We start from the raw sequence: 21,537 nt of genomic DNA, 5'->3' as shown, positions 1-21,537 counted from the left end.
GAGGGAATTTCCCGGTGGTCCTCTGGTTAGGGCTCCGCACCTCCACTGCCTGGGGTGAGGATTCAGTCCTTGGTCGGGGAACCAAGATCCCACATGCCTCGGCCAAAAAATAAAAAGTGAGAGATATGTTACAGGATAACGTGCAAACAGGTAACATTACTGAATGGTTCGTGTAGGAATGGGTAAGGTGAGCAGTCTTACAACTTTTACCACAATTGATAAATGTGTGAACTTGGATTCATGATAAATAAAAAGAGAGGGGTGGGAATTGGGAACCCTGGGGTGCCCACCATTGTGGATGTGGTTGGCCCTTCTCTCAGACCCTAAAGTCCCACTTGTAGGTACACACCCTGCAATAGTTCTTCCTTACCTGTTTTTTGGTGAAGGACCAGATTATATTTTTTGTAATTTCCAATGTGTTACAGGCTGATACTTTTTGTGAACTACAACAAAAATGACTAGCTAGAGGAATAAGTTGCAAACCAAACAAGAAATCCAAGTCCAGATTTTTTTTTTAATTTTTAAAAATAAACACAGTAAAATGGACCTTTTTTTGATGTACGGTTGTCTTGAGTTTTATTTTATTTTTATAGTTTATTTATTTTATTTTTGGTTGTGCTGGGTCTTTGTTGCTGCACAGGCTTTCTCTAGCTGCGGTGATCAGGGGCTGTTCTGTAGTTGCAATGTGCAGGCTTCTAATTGCGGTGGCGTCTTTAGTTATGGTGCACAGGCCCAGTTGCTCCATGCCATGTGGGATCTTCCCAGATCAGGGACCAAACCCATGTTTCCAGCAGGTGGACTCTTAATCACTGAGCCATGAGGGAGTTTTGATCCATAGAGATTTTTGTGACCATCACCCTACTCAGGGTGTGGACCATGCTCATCTGTAGCCTCCCCGGCGTCCACTGTTCTCTCTATAGACATAGCTTTGTCTTTTCGAGAATATCATGTTGGTGGCATCGCAGAGAGTACGGTGTCACCGAGAACGCTCTTTGTCATATGGCAGGTGCTGCGTTCCTTTCTGCTGCCCAGTGATGTCCATGGTGTTCATCTTCCAGTTTGTTACCCTTTCATAGGGATGTATGTGGTGTTCTGGGTTTAGTTACTATAAATATTCATGTACACGTTTTCTGTGTGAACATCAGTTCCCGTTTCTCTTAAATAAACGCTTAGGAGTGGGATTGCTGGGTCATGTGAAAGCCTATTTTTACCTTTATAGGAAACTTGCAAACTCTCTTCCAGAGCGGCTGCCCCATTTCCTGTGCTGCCAGTAGTGTTCGAGTCTAGCCTCTGTCACCCTCACCAGCCCTCGGTGTTGTTGGGTTATTTTTAATCTCTCTTGATAGATGTGTGTGTAAGTGTGTGTGTGTGAAGTGACTAAGTCACTTCAGTTGTGTCTGACTCTTTGCAACCCTGTGGACTGTAGCCTTCCAGATTCCTCTGTTGGTGGGATTCTCCAGGCAAGATTACTGGAGTGGGTTGCCATGCCCTCCTTCAGGGGATCTTCCTGACCCAGGAATCCAGCCTGCGTCTCTTATGTCTGTTGCATTGACAAGTGGATTCTTTACCGCTACCACCACCTAGGAAGCCCTGATAGGTGTATAATGGTACCCCATTGTAGTTTTAATGCATTTCCCAAATGGATAGAGAGGGTGTCTCCTCCTGTAGTTAACCTGCTGCTATTCTGACAGTTGGGGAGTCTTGCTGTCGTGACCTGAGCCCAGCAGGGCATCACCCTGTGCCTGGTGCTGCCCTAGGGAGACCTGCCGGCAGGAATTGTTCAGCAGGTTGAGAACCCAGTAATAGCAAGACCTGGGAATGGCTGGGCATCCTCCAGTAGAGGAATGGGTTGATAAGTTGTGGTTTGCCCCCAAATGGGATTTGTCCAGTACTAGGAATGCGTGAATTATAACTACATTTAACAAAAATAAGTCACAGAAGGCTGCATATACCGTATCAAGACCATTTTTTAAAACTCGAAGAATTAAAACTAGTTTTTAGGAAGAAATTATGAGCTAAATTTCTTTAAACAAGAGATTGTAATGAACGTTGCTTCAGGCTACAGTATGTGGGGGGAATGCAGGACGTTTCAGTTACTGGTGATTGTCTAGGTTTTAAATTGAAGGGTGAGATGGTGGTGGTGTTTTTTTCACAATACATCATGGCTTCCATGTGGCATATCTTCCTTTCTGTGTATCATAAAACATCTAAAACAACCACAATAGCCTTCCTTTTAAGATGTTTTCACATCTGTTCTTTCAAAGTATTGCTTTTTCCTCCAGTAGTAGGTTGAATTCAATAACGACTCCTCATGAACAGTCAGCACTTGCTGAGATCACACGTGGGGATCAGGAGTGTATGCCCTTCTCCCCTGAAGATGTTTATGTCTTCCCAGAGCTTGGTTGTGGCTGTGAGGGTGGGGCTTTTTGTCTGTTCATTTGTTCTGTTCACTGCTACCTCCCCAGCTTTTGAGAGCAGGTGCTTTATAAACATTTGTTGAACGAACGAACAACACAGACATATGCTCAAGACCCAGGACGGCTCCAGAGGACTCAGTAGGCTCTGCTGCACATTGTGCGGGTGCCAGGACAGGCTTCCGGGACCTGGGTGTCACTGCAGGGTTGGGAATCTAAGGAGAGGCTCCACATAGGAGGGGGCAGGCCATTAGAAGACCCTGGGTGTTCAGGGTTAGCAGAACGTGTTGTCAGGCTATGAGGCCCAGTGGGTGCAGTGGCAGGAAGAGGCTGGTGTCAGGCTGGGCCTGTGTCCAGAAGGGCCTTATGGGACAGGCCGGGGGCTGGGCTCTGACAGTGCAGCACCTGAGCTGGTGGGGAGGACCTGAGCGGGATGTAACAGGAGCAGAGCCACGCTTCACACACCATCCTGGTGACAGCTTGGGAGGACTGGATGTAGCCTCCAGAAAGCCTTACTAGACCCTGCCACTTGGAGTTGACGAGCTTGGACTAACTAGAATGCTAACTTTTGAAAAGTGTGTGAAAATGGTGAGAAATTTGCATTTAATAGTTTTTATGCTTGGACAACATTTATTCCATTAAAACATCTGTTCAAATCATGTTCATAGCAGCTGTTTTTTTCTTAAAGGGCCAGACAGTATTTTCAGCTTTCTGGTGACAGTGTCTGCTGAGAGTAGCCACAGAGTGGAATGACAGGCACTTGGATGTTTTTCTGTGTCTCCATGAAAGTTGTGAAAACAAGCACCTGCTCTGGCAGTTTGGAGACCTTCATGTTTCATTCAGTTTTCTGGTACTGTCTAATTTATGTTGAGTCACCTTTCTTACTGCAGGTAAAAGTTGACCACAGCAAGAGGCACACATCTCAGCCAGATCTCAGTGAGTCTGGGTGTGTACACTTGTGAGATCACAACAGATTGTTTTTCCTGTTCTTAATTTTTGTATAAATGGAGTCATTTTGTATTTAACTTGTTTGTGTAACACATTGTGTTTGAGATTTTATTGCTTGTGTCAGTATGTCCTCCTTTTTTACTGATGAGTAAGTAGTGTTCTGTATAGATTAGACCAGAAATGATCATTTCCCCTGTTGATGGGCATGTGTGTGGTTTACTTTTCTTAGAGCTGATGTTGTCCACTTCACACAAGACATCCCCTCTGCCCCACCCCACTGCTCCTCTGTGCAAAGGGCCACATAAACCCCACCAGCCAAGCCTGAGAATTCTGCTCCCAACAGTCCTGTGTGGTGGTGGTGGTGGTGTGTTTTGTTTTGTTTTGTTTTGTTTTAACAAAAAGGAAAAAATATCATCTATTACCTACATGCTTCCCGAAATGGGAAGCTTGTGGCCTTTGTTCCTTCTAAAGATACTGGTTTCTCTCTGGTGTTGTTTGCCCTCTGTCCAAGTAGCTCTCACTGGTGTTTCTTGTATTTTAGCTTTTGTTATGGGTTTTGTCATGGGTTCTCTTAGTCTCTGTTGGAAAATGTTTTCATTTCAGCCTTTGCTTCTGAGTGATGTTTTTGCTGGAAACAGAATTCTGGCCTGACAGGTGTTTTATCTCTGCACCTTCACTTTGGGTGCCACTACCTTCTGGTTCCTGTGACCTCCAGTGAGGAGAGTTGAGATCATGGCCCACTGCTCCGTAACATGTCCGTTTACTCTTGAGCTCTGTTTTTCAGCAATATAACTAGTGGGTCTAGGCATGTTCTCTCCATATTAATTTGTGCTCTGCAGCCAGGGGATCTTACAGTGGGCCTGTGTTGCCTGTTCCTCTCACACTGCTCCAGGGCATCTGAGCTCATCTGCCTCAGCCACCGCTCCCTGCCCAGCTCCCAGTGTGCATGTGAATACTTTTGAACCCTGTGATCCTGGAGAAGGGTAAATAACCTTTGCCCTTCGAGACAGATGTGTGTCCTGTGAGCAGGGTCCCTGTCATTGGCACCCAAGTAGAGCGCATTGGAATTGGTCTTTGTCAGTTGGGCATAGGGCTGCACTGTTGCTGTGCCAGAGTCCATACCCACCAAGGTGATGGAAGGGACTTCTTCCTCTGGGCCAGTTTATACTTCGTCTCAGGGGAGAAGCTTGTAAAGGAGGGGTCTCACTTCCCTGTCCTTTGGTAGACACTGCGGCTGGTGATTGGGGGCAGGTGTGTGGTGCTGAACTGTGGTTTGTTTTGACATGCCCATCTTCTGCCCGTCCAAATGCCTGGTACCCTGAACATGCTGAGCGAGTGGCGTCTGGAGCTTGGGAGACCTGAGAACAGTCACAGGCTCCCAGCTGGGGTGCTGTGCCCCCTGGGAGTCCTGGGACTGCATGGTGATAGTGGCATTGGATTTGTCTTGTTGGTTTAAATTTTCCCGCTTGCCGGCTGGTGGCTTTCCAGGCAAGTTGCCAGAGCTGACAGTGCGTAAACCATGATTGGAAGTAAGCAGGCAGGATGGCAGCGAGCACTCTAGATGGTTTCTGTAAAAAATGCTGTCACCTAGTCCACAGCTTTTCCAGCAATTTTTTGTGGGAGTAGGGGTGGGGATACAATGCTCTTGCTGCTGTCTGGCCTAATTGCTTCGTGTTGTGACGAATTTCTTTGAATTTCACTGTCTCGATTGGAAATGCATATTCATAATGTTTCTTGCCCACGTCTTCGTTTTGCATTTATGCCAAGTTAACTTTGAGGATTAAAAAAGAGTCACAGTGACTACGCCTACACTTGCTCACAGCACACAAATGTAAGCCCATTCACAAAACCCAACTTCCCTACAATGACTCTCAAGAGAGCCATGACTTGACCCCTAGGGCAAGAGGTATGCCTGTTGCTGTCCTTAGATCTGGTATCTGGGTGCACACTTGTGCCTGTTCTCTTAGACACAGTGTGTTTTCATGCCTCAGAGGCAGAAACTTGCAACATGATGGTGGAGACTAGATTTCAGGCCCATAAGACAAGTATTTACTGTCTTGCCCTTTACAAAAAAGCTCGCATGCCAACTCTAGAGTGATGGTAATCCTTTGACAAATAGCACTGAGCAAGCCTTGACGTTCAAGTCTGTTCTGACTTTTACTGTACCCAGCTTGCTCTTTTCTGATGTTTGACTACTTGGCTGAGACAATTAAATTAGGCTTGAGCTGTCCAGACTGATTGCTGTGCTGTCAGTGATTTTATTCAAATATAAGGTTGTTTAGTCCCTTACTCTCATTGTTTGTGATGCCAACTCTAATGATTCAAAATTGAGTTGGAGGGAGTCCATGCAAGGACGTTCTTGGGTTCTTAGGAGGATTTGCAGTTGACTGGACCCTGGTTGTCAGGATCCTTAATTTACGGCCCTTTGATTGGCTCACAGCCAAAAACACATCCCCAAATGGATAGCTTGCTCTTGAGCGCAGATCAGAAAGGGCACTGTAGGGACTGTTGGAGCCTTGCTTATTGTTAGCACACGGAGACAGGCCCACACCCCTAGGGCTGAAGGCCCTGAGGACCGAGAAGGCTGAGTGCTCAGTACAGGCGTCAGCCCGGCACACGGAAGTTGTGTGTCCTGGAAGTGAGTCATGACAGGCGCCTCAAGTTCGTGCAGTGCAGAAAAGCCTACAGAAGAACATGATTTCAAAAAGCAATAGTATGGAAATAGTGGTAGACAACGAAGTCTTTTAAAGTTTTTATTTACTTTTTATTTTTGGCTATGCTGGGTCTTCATGACTGTGCATGGGCTTTTTCTAGTTGCGGTGCGCAAGGGCTACTCTTCTTATCAGAGCACAGGCTCTAGACACCCGGGCTTCAGTCGTTGTGGCTCTTCGTCTCTAGAGTGAGGGCTCAATAGCTGCGGCTCACCGGTTTAGTTGCTCCACAGTGTGTAGAATCTGCCCGGATCAGGGATTGAACCTGTGTCCCCTGCATTAGCAAGTGGATTCCCATACACTGTATCCACTGGGAAAGTCCAGGAAGAAATATTTTAACCTCTGCTCCCTGGTGCTTCTGAGAAACAACCCGATCACCAGACACATTCTGAAGATATTCACATCGTCTTTTAAGCAGAAGTGTTTGTTCCAGTTTTCCTTGAATTTGGCAAATGAGATGGAGGTGATACCAATGAAATTGCTGCTCCCTCACCTTTACCCAGGGGCAACCGTGGGGCTGCCGCATTGTATCCTCACCCACCATGCGGTCCAGCAGGTTCACAGTAGGCCTGTTGCTGCTCCTCAGTTGGGTTCTTGCATTTCTGTGCATTTGTCACTTGCCTGCAGACCTGTCACCCTGGCTTCCCGTCTTGACTGGCTGGGTTTTATCACCAACTCGTTTTTTTGGAAGCTCTTGGTTCCTAACAGTCTTGATCTGTGTGAGCATGAGCCTGCTCTTCTGTGGGGAGAACCTGCCTGGTGGTGCCAATGTCTACTCTGAAGGTCCTGCCCTGCCCCAACACACTCTGGTGCCGAGCATCACAGGGGCTCCAGCTACCGGTTGGGGAGGGGAAGCTGTGGGTACCAGGGACTCAGAACGTGGAACCTGGTTTTTAATCCCTGGGTTTGAAGAGATGTGTTTATTTTTTTTATAATATTTTTATTTAATTATTTATTTGGCTGGGTTTCAAGAGGTGTATTTATTATTAAATATTGGCCTTTAAAATTTGGATATAGTTGCTGGCAGTTCATTGAAGTTAAGAAATCTAATTCTAAGGTTTTAAAAGTCAGTGGTCAGTCTGCATGTGTGAAGAGGCAGGTGATGAACCACAGAGACTGGCTTACCCTAACTAATCCACATGTGTGTTGTGTTTCCTTGGGGTGGTTTTGTCGTAGACCGAAATGCTGCCACTTGGTGCAGGAACATGGAGGTCTCAGGCATAAGTGGTGCTGGGAAGTCTTGACTTAGAAGCTAAAGTTTCACAGGGAGTTCTTGTCAGTCACATTAAGTAGCTGGCACCTCTTAAAACTCAACACTCGAAAAACTATCATGGCATCCAGTCCTATCACTTCATGGCAAATAAATGGGGAAAAAATGAAAACAGTGACAGACTTTATTTTCTTGGGCTCCAAAATCACTGTGAATGGTGACTGCAACCATGAAATTAAAAGATGCTTGCTTCTTGGAAGAAAAGCTGTGACAAACCTAGATGGCATATTCAAAAGCAGAGACATCACTTTGCCAACAAAGGTCTGTCTAGTCAAAGCTATGGTTTTTCTAATAGTTATGTATGGATGTGAGAGTTGGACCATAAAGAAGGCTGAGCACTGAAGAATTGACGCTTTCCAATTGCAGTGCTGGAGAAGACTTTTGAGAGTCCCTTGGACAGCAGGGAGAGCAAACCAGTCAATGCTAAAAGAAATCAACCCTGAATATTCATTGGGAAGACTGATGCTGAAACCGAAGCTGCAATACTTCGGCTACCTGATATGAACAGCCAACTCATTGGAAAAGACCCTAATGCTGGGAAAGATCAAGGGCAGGAGGAGAAGGGGGCGACTGAGGACGAGATGGTTGGATGGCATCACCAATACAATGAACATGAGTTTTAGCAAACTCCGGGAGATGGTGAAGGACAGGGAAGCCTGGTGTGCTGCAGTCCATGGGGTCACAGAGTTGGACATGATTTAATGACTGAACAACAACACAGTTGATGATATAGTTAACTTCTATGGAGCAGATACGAAATTATCAGTTATTGATATTTTTCTGTGGGTAGGCTGTAAAAGGGTTATTCAATAGGAACTGAGTAACTGATAATAAGAAGTAATTTGTTAAAGTAGTATTTTCTAGAACAGTTACTCAGGACCAAAAAAATTACTTAGCAAAGTAGTAAATAAACTTGACAGAGTCATGTTACTTCTGCTGTAGAGTAAATTGTTAGTAATGGAGACTTGACGAGAATATGCTGTCATCAACGTCATTGAGGGTCCTGAGCTCCCTGCAGGCCCTGCCCTGGTAGTGGGGAGGTATGTCCTTGTTTCTAATCCAGGTGAAGAGGTAAACGCCGAGTGCTGCAGTGACCTGGCCACGTCGACAGCTGGAAGCTGTCAGAACTGGGCTTACCCTGGTTCTAGAGCCCATCAGCTCTGGGGTGGCAGTGAGGCTCGACAGTGACACACCGACATCACGGCGTTCTCTGTGCTCTTTGGTCTGGCTTGGGTCCTGACTTCACCTCTGTGCTTCTGTCTGTGCCTCTGGCAGTTGTCGTTGTGCCTGGGGGCCGGCCCCTGAGGAACCCAGTCTGGAGGGAGTTCACGTGCTTGTGTCCTGGTTGTGATCAGAAGTGACCCTTCTCTGAAGCAGCTGCCGCCACTCTTCTTACCACATGTTTTCCTTTTCCTTTTTCTTGATTTCCTTCCTCATTTTGCTGAAATGCTGTCCAGATCGTTGGTTCGTTCAGGATACACAAGCTGTGCTTTTCCCGAACTCCTGCATTTAAACATTTTTCTGACTGACACCTTGTTGATGATGGACTCCTGGGACGAAACTCCTTTCTCCTTAGAACTGGAAGCATATTTTTTGGGGGGAAGTTCTCAGTGCCCAGGATGTGGACGTTTGACCTTGCTCGGCAGGGCTGCAGTTTGCACACTTGTGTTTTCTGTCCGCACTAATTTTGTTTTCGGTTGACTATTTCTCAGTCGGCTGTATTCTTTGCCTTTCAAATTCCCATTAGATGGAGTTTCTCGTTTTCTATTTTCCATATGTTGGTTCTCTCCTGATGCTCCTTGAATCGTGCCTCCTCTGTGCTCTGGTCTCCAGCCGTTACAGGCAGTTGTGCCCTCTGCTTTGTTAACAGCTTCCCTGCTCAGATGGTGATTTCCGGAGCCTGCGTTCTTTCTGTGCTCCTTGTGGTCATAGCTTGCTGTAATTTCAGTCTCTGAGGACAGTATAACTGTTTGGGGGCAGTTTTAGGTTTACACAAAAATTGAGTAGACTGTTCAGAGTTGCCTTGTACTTCCTGCCCCCAGTCCCAGTTTTTTGGCATTGAGTGGTACATTGTTTAGAGTGATGGTCTAACATTGATACAGATTAACTCAAATCCACAGTTTGCAACAGGGCTCACTCTTGGTGTTGCACATTCTTCCAATTCTGACAAATGTATGATGATGTGTATGTAGCATTGTGGTATCAGAATAGTTCCACTGCCATAAAAACCCTCTGTGCTCTGACTGTTTATCCTCCCTGCCCCCAGCCCCTGGCAAACACCAGTCTTTCTACTGTCTCCACAGGTTTGTCTTCTCCAGAGTGTTAGAGTGGTGGAATCCTACAGTGTGTGTGTAGCTCTTTCTGATTGGCTTCTTTCACTGAGTTAAATCCATTTAGGTTCCTCTGTGTCTTCATGGTTTGGTAGCTCGTTTCAGTCAGTGCTAAGTAATCCTCCACCATCTGGATGTACCACAGTTTTTTTTTTTTTTTTTTTTTTTTTTTTTTAATATTATTTTATTAGTTGGAGGCCAATCACTTTACAACATTTCAGTGGGTTTTGTCATACATTGACATGAATCAGCCATATAGTTACATGTATTCCCCATCCCGATCCCCCCTCCCACCTCCCTCCCCACCCGACTCCTCAGGGTCCTCCCAGTGCACCAGGCCCGAGCACCTGACTCATGTATCCCACCTGGGCTGGTGGTCCGTTTCACCATAGATAATATACATGCTGTTCTTTCAAAACATCCCACCCTCACGTTCTCCCCCAGAGTTCAAAAGTCTGTTCTGTATTTCTGTGTCTCTTTTTCTGTTTTGCATATAGGGTTATCGCCACCATCTATCTAAATTCCGTATATATGTGTTAGTATACTGTAATGTTCTTTATCTTTCTGACTTACTTCACTCTGTATAATGGGCTCCAGTTTCATCCATCTCATTAGAACTGATTCAAATGAATTCTTTTTAACGGCTGAGTAATATTCCATGGTGTATATGTACCACAGCTTCCTTATCCATTCATCTGCTGATGGGCATCTAGGTTGCTTCCATGTCCTGGCTATTATAAACAGTGCTGCGATGAACATTGGGGTGCACTTGTCTCTTTCAGATCTGGATTCCTCAGTGTGTATGCCCAGAAGTGGTATTGCTGGGTCATATGGCAGTTCTATTTCCAGTTTTTTAAGAAATCTCCACACTGTTTTCCATAGTGGCTGTACTAGTTTGCATTCCCACCAACAGTGTAAGAGGGTTCCCTTTTCTCCACACCCTCTCCAGCATTTATTGCTTGTAGACTTTTGGATAGCAGCCATCCTGACTGGCGTGTAATGGTACCTCATTGTGGTTTTGATTTGCATTTCTCTGATGATGAGTGATGTTGAGCATCTTTTCATGTGTTTGTTAGCCATCTGTATGTCTTCTTTGGAGAAATGTCTGTTTAGTTCTTTGGCCCATTTTTTGATTGGGTCGTTTATTTTTCTGGAATTGAGCTTCAGGAGTTGCTTGTATATTTTTGAGATTAATCCTTTGTCTGTTTCCTCATTTGTTATTATTTTCTCCCAATCTGAGGGCTGTCTTTTCACCTTACTTATAGTTTCCTTTGTTGTGCAAAAGCTTTTAATTTTCATTAAGTCCCATTTGTTTATTTTTGCTTTTATTTCCAATATTCTGGGAGGTGTACCACAGTTTTTTATCCATCACCTGCTGAAGTTGCTTCTCAGTTTTGGCAACTATGATTTATACATACCAACTTATTTTTAAGTAGTAGCTTATAATCACACAGAGATTATAACATCAGTAATGAATTTAGAAATTATGTCTGTCCTCTTTTCTTTGAACTGCATGTTATTTCGAAGTGTATTGTTTTAATAGTAAACACCGAGGTTTTCTTAGATACTTCCCTTTTGGGTCTCTAATCTGTTTGTGTTGGGGACATACTGTATATGATTTCAGTCCATTTAATTTTTTTTTATTTTTAATTTTGGCTGTGCTGGGTCTTCGTTGCTGCACACAGACTACTCTCTAGTTGCGGTGCACAGGCTTCTTATTGCAGTGGCTTCTCTTGTAGCAGAGCACAAGCTCTAAGCTGCAGCTCAGCCGTCGTGGCGCACGGGCTTAGCTGCTCCACAGCATGTGAAATCCTCCTGGACCAGAGATTGAACTGTGTCCCTTGCATGAGCAGGCAGATTCTTTACTGCTGAGCCACCAGGGAAGCCCTCTGTCCATTTAGATTTTTGGAAGCTTGTTTTAAGGCCCATCATGTAAAAGTGTAAGTTCTATGGATGTGGGTGTCATACAGGTAATTGGGTAATGTTGATTGATAGTGTTCTTCAGATTGTTGGCATTTTTCCTAACTTTGTATGTTTCTGTTCTGTCAGTTTCTGAGAAAGGGGTGTTCAAGATTTTTGTGAGTGTGAAATTGTCTGCTTCTCTCCTTATTTGTCAAAATTTGCCTTATGTATTTTGAGACCCTGTTTTTAAAGTGTGTCTCTTGCATTTTTATCCATTTGACAGTGTCTTCGTTTTACTGGAGGTTTTCATCTGTAGAGTTTCCTTTTCATTTTTCTTTCAGGTTTCTAGCTAGGCCCCCTTATGTCTTTACCTAGAGGTTGCTCAAGGGATTGTGGTAAACACACTTAAATTTAATAGCCTGCTTAGGGTGACAATATTGTAGCAGTCAGAAACTGCCCTTTACCCTGACGTGGGACCACTCGTCACTTCTTTCTGCTGTAGATGAATGTGTTATGTTTGTGTATGTTGTGACCCCACAAAGCGCTGTAATTTTTGCCTAAAATAGAGTCAAGCCTGTCCGCTGGGCACTGGGGGTTTTAACCTGCGCTGTCTGCTGTTTCCCTGTGCTCTCCTTGTAGACAGCGTGCCATGGCAGACCAGAGACAGCGCTCGCTCTCTACCTCTGGGGAGTCCCTGTATCATGTGCTGGGGCTGGACAAGAACGCAACCTCGGATGACATCAAGAAGTCCTACCGGTAGGAGGCCTCTCCCCACCAGCTCCTGCATGGCTGTCTTACATCTCCCTGCTTCCCTGGCCTACTTGCAGGGTCACAGTAGCAGTTCTCTTGCATCTCATGAGTGTTACCTTAATGCTTTCTGGGCAACAGAAAACAGCCCCCTGTATTAAAAAAAAAAAAAGAAAAACCACAGTCCCTTACATAAATAAATTAAAAAAACAAAACTAAACAGCTCCTTGCCAGTCATTTGAACTCCCTGCCCTGGAGCAGAGACCTGGTGGGCAGGTCGAGTGTGCTGAACTGTGACTGTGGGTTATTCTCCACACCCTGGGGAGGGGGGAGCCTTCCCTCTGAGTTTGCCCCACCCCCATCCTGTGCAGTGTCTCTAAGACACTGTCATTGATGCAACCACCTGACACAGTCCTTTATGGTCTCCCTTATCTCCTTATCAGACACATTTAAAAAGCCTTTGCTCCCTGGTCCCTGCCCTTGCCTCCATTTGACAAATGTTCGATGAGCATCCGGGACACTAGAGGGCAGCAGCGGGGTTGGCAGCTCCTGGGGGAGATCAGAGCAGGCCTGCTCAGGCCAGCTGCTTGCAGGTCCGCTCCCACAGGGCACCTGCTTCTATGTGGATGGCTCTGGACAATTGCAGAAATTTCTGTTGACCCTGGCGTTCTTGAGTTCTGTGGAAAGAAAGGGAGCTGGTGACAGGTAGATGTGTCTCTGCTAGCCCTCCGTCCAGTGGGTGAATACAAAATGCATGACCAGCAGATGGTTTTGGTTTGCAGGAAGCTGGCCTTGAAATACCACCCTGACAAGAACCCTGATAACCCGGAGGCTGCGGACAAGTTTAAGGAGATCAACAACGCCCACGCCATCTTGACGGACGCCACGAAAAGAAACATCTACGACAAGTACGGCTCTCTGGGGCTCTACGTGGCCGAGCAGTTCGGGGAGGAGAACGTGAACACCTACTTTGTGCTCTCCAGCTGGTGGGCCAAGGTGAGGCTGCGACTCCCACACTCGCATCCTGGCGGGTGGGTCTAGGCATGTGGCAGGCTCCTCATCCCTGTGTATACAGGCAAAGGTCGAATCCCAGCAGCGTTCGAGGGCCTCGTGGCCTGCCTGCAGCTGACCTGGATGCACAGAGTGGGGCCTGTGCTGAGGGGTGGCATTCACAGCATTTTCTTTTATGAGTTGCTGTAATAGAAACAGGAAACAAACTTTTGTCATCACAATGTGGAGAGATTTGTTTTTGTGATTGAGAAGATGTGTTTGAAATGTCTAGCTTGAGAAACTTGAAAAGATAGTATTGTTTTATCTGTTAACATTACTTGGTTTCCTGATTTTATTCAAAGCATCTGCCGTGTAAGGCCCGAGAGCGTGGCTCACTGCTGGGCACTGTGGTGTTGGAAGCCAGTCCGGCGGCTGCCAGTCCCCCTTCCCCCCCCCCCCTTCAGAATTTACTCTTCCTTATGCAGCTGGTCTTTCTTTCTGCCTTTCCTGTCTTCTGTCTTAATGTTCTTTATTCTTCTTGATCTGGGGAAGAACCCACTGTTGGTTGAGAACCCCTCTATAGCTGGGGTGGGCGGGGGTGAGGGCCAGGCCCCGGCTTCCTAACACAGCCCTGTCCCTCCCCCTCCCCCCAGGCCCTGTTCATCTTCTGCGGGCTCCTCACCTGCTGCTACTGCTGCTGCTGCCTCTGCTGCTGCTTCAACTGCTGCTGTGGCAAGTGCAAGCCCAAGGCGCCGGAGGGTGAAGAGACCGAGTTCTATGTGTCCCCTGAGGACCTGGAGGCGCAGCTGCAGTCCGACGAGAGGGGTGAGTGCGCCCACCGCCCGGGTGGCGCGCAAGGGGCGGGGCCGGAGCGGGCCCTGAACGTGTCGCCCTGTCTCGTCAAACAGGAGGGCACTGACACTGTGCGGGAGTGTTTGTGGTGGCAGCGGGACGGTTGAGGTGTGAACATGGACACTGGAGGTAAAGCAGGCTCGGAGGGCTGTCCCCGCTGCGGACTGTGGTGGCCGAGTAGGCGGGGAGGGCCGAGGGCCGAGGCCACTGAGGAAGCTTGTGTGGGGCAGAGGTCCAGGCAGCCTCACCCTCCCAAGTGCTCGTCCTATGACCTCTGACCCCAGTTGAGCACCAGGCGGCCAAGTGTGTCACACAGTGTCGGGGGCCGTGAAGCTCACCGGCCTGACCTCACACCATGTGCGTCGCTTGCTTGCAGAGGCCGCAGACACGCCGATCGTCATCCAGCCGGCATCTGCCACGGAGACCACCCAGCTCACGGCTGACTCCCACCCCAGCTACCACACTGACGGGTTCAACTAAGTCCAGGATCAGTCAGCACCCGGCCACTCAACCTTAGAATCATGAACTGTAGTCACAGAGATGGCGTGGGAGCCGCCCTGGCCCCAGGAGGGCCGCGCCGACCCGCCTCTGTGCCCGCCCATCCACCCCCGACACATGAAGTGCGTAGCATGCAGTATTTAAAGCAGTTTAGCTACGGTCTTCTTCATCTTCTGTTGTTTCCTTTTTTAATAGCATGTATGGGTCATGTCCATGTCTGTCTGTGTTGTGGGCGTGTTGCAGCCAGACCGCATTCACCAGACGTGGGGCTGCCTCAGGACTCTCAGGCAGGTTGACGTGGCGGGTGGATGGCCCTTGTGGTCCCCCAGGGCCAGGTGGGCTCAGGCAGGATGGGCACTCCGTTTCCTGTTTTCATGGGGGCCTGAGGCAGGTGCTGCCTGATGGAAGCTGTGGGGTCTGCTCCCTGCCCTGTCTGCCTACCTTGTGGCCACAGGCAGAGCCTCTGGACTCACTTGACAGGAAGTCGCTGGGCCGGACTCCCAGTCCCGGGGTGTTGCCCTGTGGTACTTATGCCCACCTTTTCTGCTTCGCTTCATGGCAGGTATTCCCGTATCTGACCTGAGTCCCCTGTCCTTCGAGTGTGCTCCCTACCCGGATGGACCGTCCCTGCAGCCTTCATGCTCCCCTTCCCTGCACTGCCCTCCACATTCCTTCAGGCCCACCTGGCCTTTTCGTAATCCTTTCTTGGACTTCCAAGAACCACAGATGGTATCAGTGGCCCAATTAGTGGTAGTCAGAGGAGCTGAGTCCAGGCTGCCGGTGGCGAGTGGGCTACATAGCCCTCCTGCTTCCCGCCCCTCCCCGCCCCCCCCACCTCCCACCCACTTTCCTCCACCTGCTCCCTTTGGCCATTGTGGATGGTTTGGGCAGTTAGAGACGTCGAGCTTATGGAGAAAGGACCAGCTGGACCAAAGGCACACTCCGGGCAGAGAGTCAGTCCCCAGGAGGCCTCGGTGCCCTTGGCTCATTCACCTGCAGCCAGACCACAGAAGCTCTCTCACCTCTGTCTCAGCACCACCACCTATGGACTGTCGGAAGCCAGTCTGTCTTGTCTGCGTCCAGCCCTGGGTATAGTCCACCACTGTGAGGACTTGGAGATGTGCTTGTGCTGGGCCTGTGTCAGACTTGCACCTCCACACCTGTGTGGCCCAAACAGGCCTGCCTGGTTTCTGCAGAATGAACCTAGTGACCACTGGACTCCTCCTCAGTGTCCAGTGGGGGAGGCTGTGGGCAGGGGCTGCACGTGAGGAGGTCAGACGCACCAGGACACCCTCCCAGAGCCACTGTCCCCCACCCCACCTGCCCACCCATAGCCCCAGCTCACTCGCTGTGCTGTGCTCTGCAATCACCAGGTCCAAAGGCACGTAATGGTACTGTTTTATTTGGGGTTTTGCCTGTGATCATGAAGACGTTCAGTGAGAGTTGAGATAAATGCACTGGCATTAAATTAGAAATCACCTGCTAAAATCAGACTTCTTAAAAGAACAAAGAATTGGTTATTTGACCTGTCCTGGACCAGGGAGGAAGCTGGTCGTTGGTGCCAGCCATAGGCAGACAGCAAGAATTCAACTTGAGAGCAGGCCCTAGTCAGCCATCCTGTTTCTGGAAATAGCTTAGGAAATGAGTTGTTTTTCTCCAGAATGGCCAAAAAACAAGTTAAAAGCTTGGACTCCAGCAGGCAGGCAGCCACCCCTTCTGCAGTGGCTGTGTTGTTGCTTTGTGGGTGGAAAGCTCCAAGACCCACCCCACACACGTCAGGGTGAGCCCCTTGTCAGGTGTGTCTCAGTTCCGGAATCTTACTGCTCATCTGCTAGAAATGTGATGATCCCCTGGAGACCAGGGTGCCGTGGGAAAGGGGCAAGTCTGCAAGTTTGTTGAACCCAGTCTCCCACAGAATTGCAAAAACCTAATAAATCATGATGACAGTGACGACAATTCTCCTGGTGATGGTAACGATTGCATGAGGCCCAGGTCCCCAAGGAGCCAGCACCTGCTGGGTCTAGACTACGCCCCCTCACCTGACCCTGACTCAGACCCTCCTGTGTGTCCACTTTGTTGATCTGGAAGCAGAAAAAGTCTTCTCGGCACCTTTAGGCGCTCCCCCTGACTGGAGACCTAGACCCCTGACTGTGTTTCCCTGTTTCCTGTGGCCCGTGTTTCCCTGGTGAGCAGGGTGTTGTGTCTGGAGCATCCCCTGTTCGTGTGTTCAGAGGGGACGACCCTCTGCCTGCTGTGGTGGTAAAGCAGAAGGGCTGTGGCTAGTGTGAGGTGCCCTGAGGTCCTGCAGGGGCATGGGAGTGGCTGAGGGGTGGTCAGAGGCTGGTGGCCTGTAGATTTCTGTTTCCGCTTGGTGACGTGGTCTCTTGTCTTCCTTGGGTGTTATATTCTGTTTTCAAACTGCTTCAGACATTACCGCTCGTGCGTGAGCCTTCCTGCTTCTCTGATCAGTCGAGCAGCCAGCACCACGAGGAAGCCACTAGGGAACATGGACATGGCGCTCCTGCTCCGGGTGGGGCGGAGGACCTGTTCCAGGGGAGATGGGCAGCCTCCCTGGCACCTGGTGTGAGACCTTCAGTGAGTGGGTGGGTGCCCAGAGCCTGGGGGCCCTGTCCACCCTTCCCTGGCTCTCAGCAAGCCCTGCCAGGGACACAGCTTGCTTGTGGGGTGTGGTGAAGGGGTGTGAAAAGTGACTGATCTCATTCCTTTCCCAGTATTCTGAGCTGTGAACCCATGTGACACAGGACTCCTGTTCTGCGCTTTTGGTTGTGACTCCTCCTGTGGAATTGGCAAAAGCTACATTTTAACTGTCCTTTCAAGCACGGTTGGCGTCGTCTCTGCTGTAGGTGTGGGCAGTGTGTGTACATATGTGTATATGTATATATCACCCAGCAGCGTGACTGCTGCCGTCCAGGGCGAAGCGACAGTACAATAAACGGCTCCAAAACTGCCTCTGGTTTCTTGATCAGTGGGCAGGAGCAGGGGTCTGGGCAAGCTGGCCCGCTGTGCACAGAAGAAAACCCCGACCCTGCTGTGTCCTGGGATAGGTATGCGTGGCAGGCCAGGTGTCAGTCTCTTGGGGTGGGGGACAGGGCTGCCTTCCCATCCCTGGGGACTCACCTGACCCCCGAGGTGTCTCATGACACTCAGATGTGGCTGAAAACCCCTCCCTCCTTTGAAACATTAAAACCCATTTTGTAGGCATCAGATACAACCAATGACAAAGCCGCATTCCAAGCGGTCTCTGTCCTGACCCCAGATCCACCCAGAGAGTCCCTGTGAGGTGGGAGATAGATGGGCTCCAGCTTGCACATTTACTCTCCTACCTCACCTGGGGGAAGAGGCTGGGCCTGGGTCCTGTGCGCAGCAACTTCTGGTTGATTTTGTCTCCTTGGAGATGGGATGGTGTTTCGGGTGGGCAAGGGAAGCAGTTTACACTGAAACCTGTATACATTGTGGTTAGAAGCTAAATGCAGGTGCATGGACCACGTTCGTCCATGTGCTGGTTTGTCCTGCTGCTGGGGTCCGACCTCTGCCCTGAGCCCGTGCACACACCTGGGGCTGGGCTGGGGGGTCACGGAGGTTTCCCATGGTGATGGTCTCTATGTCTGAATGTTGACCTATAATAAAGATTACTTGTAAAAAATAAATGTTTTCACTGCAGACCAGGTGTGTGTCTTATTTAATGATCCCTACATAATCCTATTTTGGGGGGAGTCTTACACTCAGGGGGCAGCTGACCTCCTTGACCCTCCTGAGGTTGATGGCAGGGAGAGAGGGGCAGGTGACACCCTGTGCCCCACCAGGCACCCCTGGACACAGTACAGGCAGCTGCCTTTGTGCCTGTCTCCTCACTCCAAGATAAGCATCCAGTCTTGGGCTCTTGCAGGAGGCTCCATCTCTGCCCTGTGGTGTGCATGTCTGGGTATTCATGTCCACCATGTGTGCCTTCTCACATCAGGATGGCTCAGGCCCTGGGGACCCTGGCATTAGGTGGGAGAGGCCACCCTAACCCACATGGCTCCTGGGTCTGACTCCCTAGCCCTACAGCACGGTAGGGGGCAGCAGCCTCCAGAAACACCAGTCTTGGGGGAGCAGGTGCCACCTTCCACATCCCAGGGGATATTGGCCCTCCTTGGCTGTGCTGCTCAGGTGGGGGTGCTGGTCTTCCTTCTGTGTCTTTGGTCTTAGTGAAGAGCAAGGCAGAAGTGATTTGAAAAAAAACATAAAAATAATATAACACCTTGAAGCACTATTTGGACATAACAAACATGAAGTAATTTAATTTACATTTTCCACAAAAAGATATGACAGGGACTTCCCTGGTGGGCCAGTGGAATTTTTTAAAATTCTGTCAAAAAGGATTTCCTTGGTGGCACAGTGGATAAGAATCCACATGCCAAAGTAGAGGACATGGGTTCAGTCCATGGTCCAGGAAGATTTCACATGCCATTTAGCTACTAAGACTGGGTGCCACAACTCCTGAAGCCCGCACACCCTGGACCCTGCACTACGAAACTACTGTGCCTGAGTGCTGCAACTACTGAAACCTGTGCGCCTGGAGCCTGTGCTCCACATGAGAAGCCACTGCAATGAGAAGCCCATGTACCTCAATAAAGAGCAGCCCCCACCCACCACAACTAGAGAGAGCCTGTGCAAAGCAAGGGAGATCCAGAACAGCCAAAAATTAAAGGGAAAACATAATAAAGACCCCTTGTACTTCTCTCCCGGGGGTCCAGAGGTGGCCACTAGGCACTTAAGCCCACTTCGATTTATGGTTTTAAACCCTGCCTACTAGTTTCAGGGTAACTGAAGTTCCAACACTTTGGCCTCGTGATACAGATATGACTCACTGGGAAAGACCCTGATACTAGGGAAACACAGGGCAAGAGGAGAAGGAAGTGATGAGGATGAGATGGTTGGATGGCGTCACTGACTCAATAAACATGAGTTTGAGCAAACTCGGGGGGATAGTGATGGACAGAGAAGGTGCTGCAGTTCATGTGGTGGCAAAGAATCAGACATGACTTAGCTACTTACTGAACAACCAGTATCAGCATCTATAAAATGTACCACTGATTTCAAAGATTTACATAAATTGTACAGCACTAAATCACTGTAAGTGTTCATTCAATGTAGGTTTTTTTTTTTTAAATCCATGTGGCTACATCTAGTTGTGGTTATTTTAATTTCTATACAGCATATATCATGTGAATCAACCTCAAGTGGTTGGTGGTCGTGTCACTTGAGGACATAGGTGATTTTAGTTCCTGGCTGATAAAGCAGAGCTGTGCTGCCCTGGTCAGGGACTACCACTGGGCAGGATCTGGAAACTTCCCCGTGATTGGTGGCCCCAAATGCCCTGCACATCCACAGAGAGGAAGGGTCCTTCCTATCTCCCTGAGAGCCTTAGCATCCTCAGACGTTTTTCCTCATTTTCAGTATTTTCTCCCTGAGATACTGACGGAAACAGGACGTGACAACACGAAACCAATGTTTAATGATGGGCATTCAGAGTGGTGGGCAACGGGGCCTCCGCCCCTCCTGGCCCTTGTTTAGGAGGACTGAGGGCCCCGGGCATGGATGAAGTCCCCCAGTGCCCTTTGCTCTTCTGTGCCCAGTCCTAGGACCCTGGGCTCTTAGCAGAAGTCGCGGTCGCAGCGTGTGGGTACGGTGTTAGGTACACCTCCAGCCTCCCTTCCGTGTCCTACCTCCCACACCCCCGGGAAGTACCCAGAGGCAGCCCCGCCCAGCAGGCGTCTGGCGTGTGGGGCGTGGCCACGAGGAGGGGTGGGTCTGCCACGGGGATGTGGGCGGTGGCGGCGGCTCACGTCTCCCCACCCCCTCCCGTCAGACCTGGCGCAGGTAATCTGCGTCCAGGTAGGTTGACCGCGGGGCCGTATCGCGTGGGCTCCCCTGCGCTGGCTCCCAGGCAGCCCGCCCCCTCCCTCGCCTACGTTGCCTTCGACGTCACCGCGTGAAGCGCTTTATTCCAGGAACCCAAGCGGCAGCCGCAGACGAAGGCCCCGCGACGGGCCAGAGGTTCCGGGAGTTCTCCTGGTTCAAGGGAAACCCGGCAACAACTCGGTAATACGCGACCCGGAGGGGAGCGCGGGCCACGTGGGCGCCGGGGGCCGGACGCGCCCGCAGTCACCTGCCCTCTTGGAGTAGCGTCTCCCATGTCGGTCGGGCTCGGGGCCCCGAGGACCCCGCGCGGCCCATCCCGGCGGGAAGACCCCATCGCTATGCTGTAACCCCTGTCCCTGGCGCGACCGGTCACCCATCCTCTCCAAGTCCTGAGGACTGGGCTTCCACGGTCTCAGGGAGGCCCCCTGCTCAGGCTCCCCAGAACTTCGGGGGGCCCCGAGGCAGCACCCGCGGCGCCCTGGACCGCGGCTCCTTCCAGTCCTGTCCGCTCTCTTTCCGTCCGGGAGCGCGGTCCCCAGCAGGCCGGTGCCGGGATACTCGGCTCGCGCTGGGACTAGGGGGCGTGGTGGCGGTTGGGGAGGGTCCAAGCCAGCGCCAGGCCCACCCCTACACGTGACGCCGGGGCGGTTCTCGGCCCGCAGTGGGAAGCCAGCCTCGCCCGGGAACTAGGTCCACCCACCTGTCCGCGGACCCAGCGGATGTATCCTCACTCTGCTCCCCAGGGCTCCCAACTCGGGCCCTCCTCGGGGTCACACACCTGGGAACCCCGCGAACACCGTTGCTAGTTGCCCTTTTCTCACCCTTCTAAGCACAGCTAAAACCCACCTGCTGCCCCCTGCCCTGTTCTTTCAGAAGTGAATCCACGGCCCCCTCCCTTCCTGCCCCCGCCCCAGCTCTCAGCTTGACCTTGGAGGGTCTGGAAGTCTCCC

At 49.9% G+C, this 21,537-nt stretch overlaps 1 protein-coding gene across 2 annotated transcripts in view; it reads left to right on the top strand.

Annotated features, from left to right (window-relative positions):
- Positions 1-18,337, top strand: part of DNAJC5 (DnaJ heat shock protein family (Hsp40) member C5) — a 29,849-nt gene extending 11,512 nt beyond the window's left edge. The window contains exons 2-6 of one of the 2 annotated variants that reach the window (XR_010661466.1): positions 12,215-12,331; positions 13,105-13,318; positions 13,966-14,137; positions 14,221-14,293; positions 14,541-18,337. Coding sequence is in view for 1 of the 2 variants with exons in the window: in XM_065921610.1 (XP_065777682.1) it covers positions 12,225-12,331; positions 13,105-13,318; positions 13,966-14,137; positions 14,541-14,644 (597 nt within the window). In the remaining variant the exon portion in view is untranslated. The remainder of the gene's footprint in view (positions 1-12,214; positions 12,332-13,104; positions 13,319-13,965; positions 14,138-14,220; positions 14,294-14,540) is intronic. The other variant, XM_065921610.1, reaches the window with a different exon arrangement.
- Positions 18,338-21,537: the final 3,200 nt, after the last annotated feature.

The sequence above is a fragment of the Muntiacus reevesi genome, chromosome 2, assembly GCF_963930625.1.
Source record: "Muntiacus reevesi chromosome 2, mMunRee1.1, whole genome shotgun sequence".
NCBI classification, from domain to species: Eukaryota; Metazoa; Chordata; class Mammalia; order Artiodactyla; family Cervidae; genus Muntiacus; species Muntiacus reevesi.
This window is presented reverse-complemented; position numbering and strand designations above follow the sequence as displayed.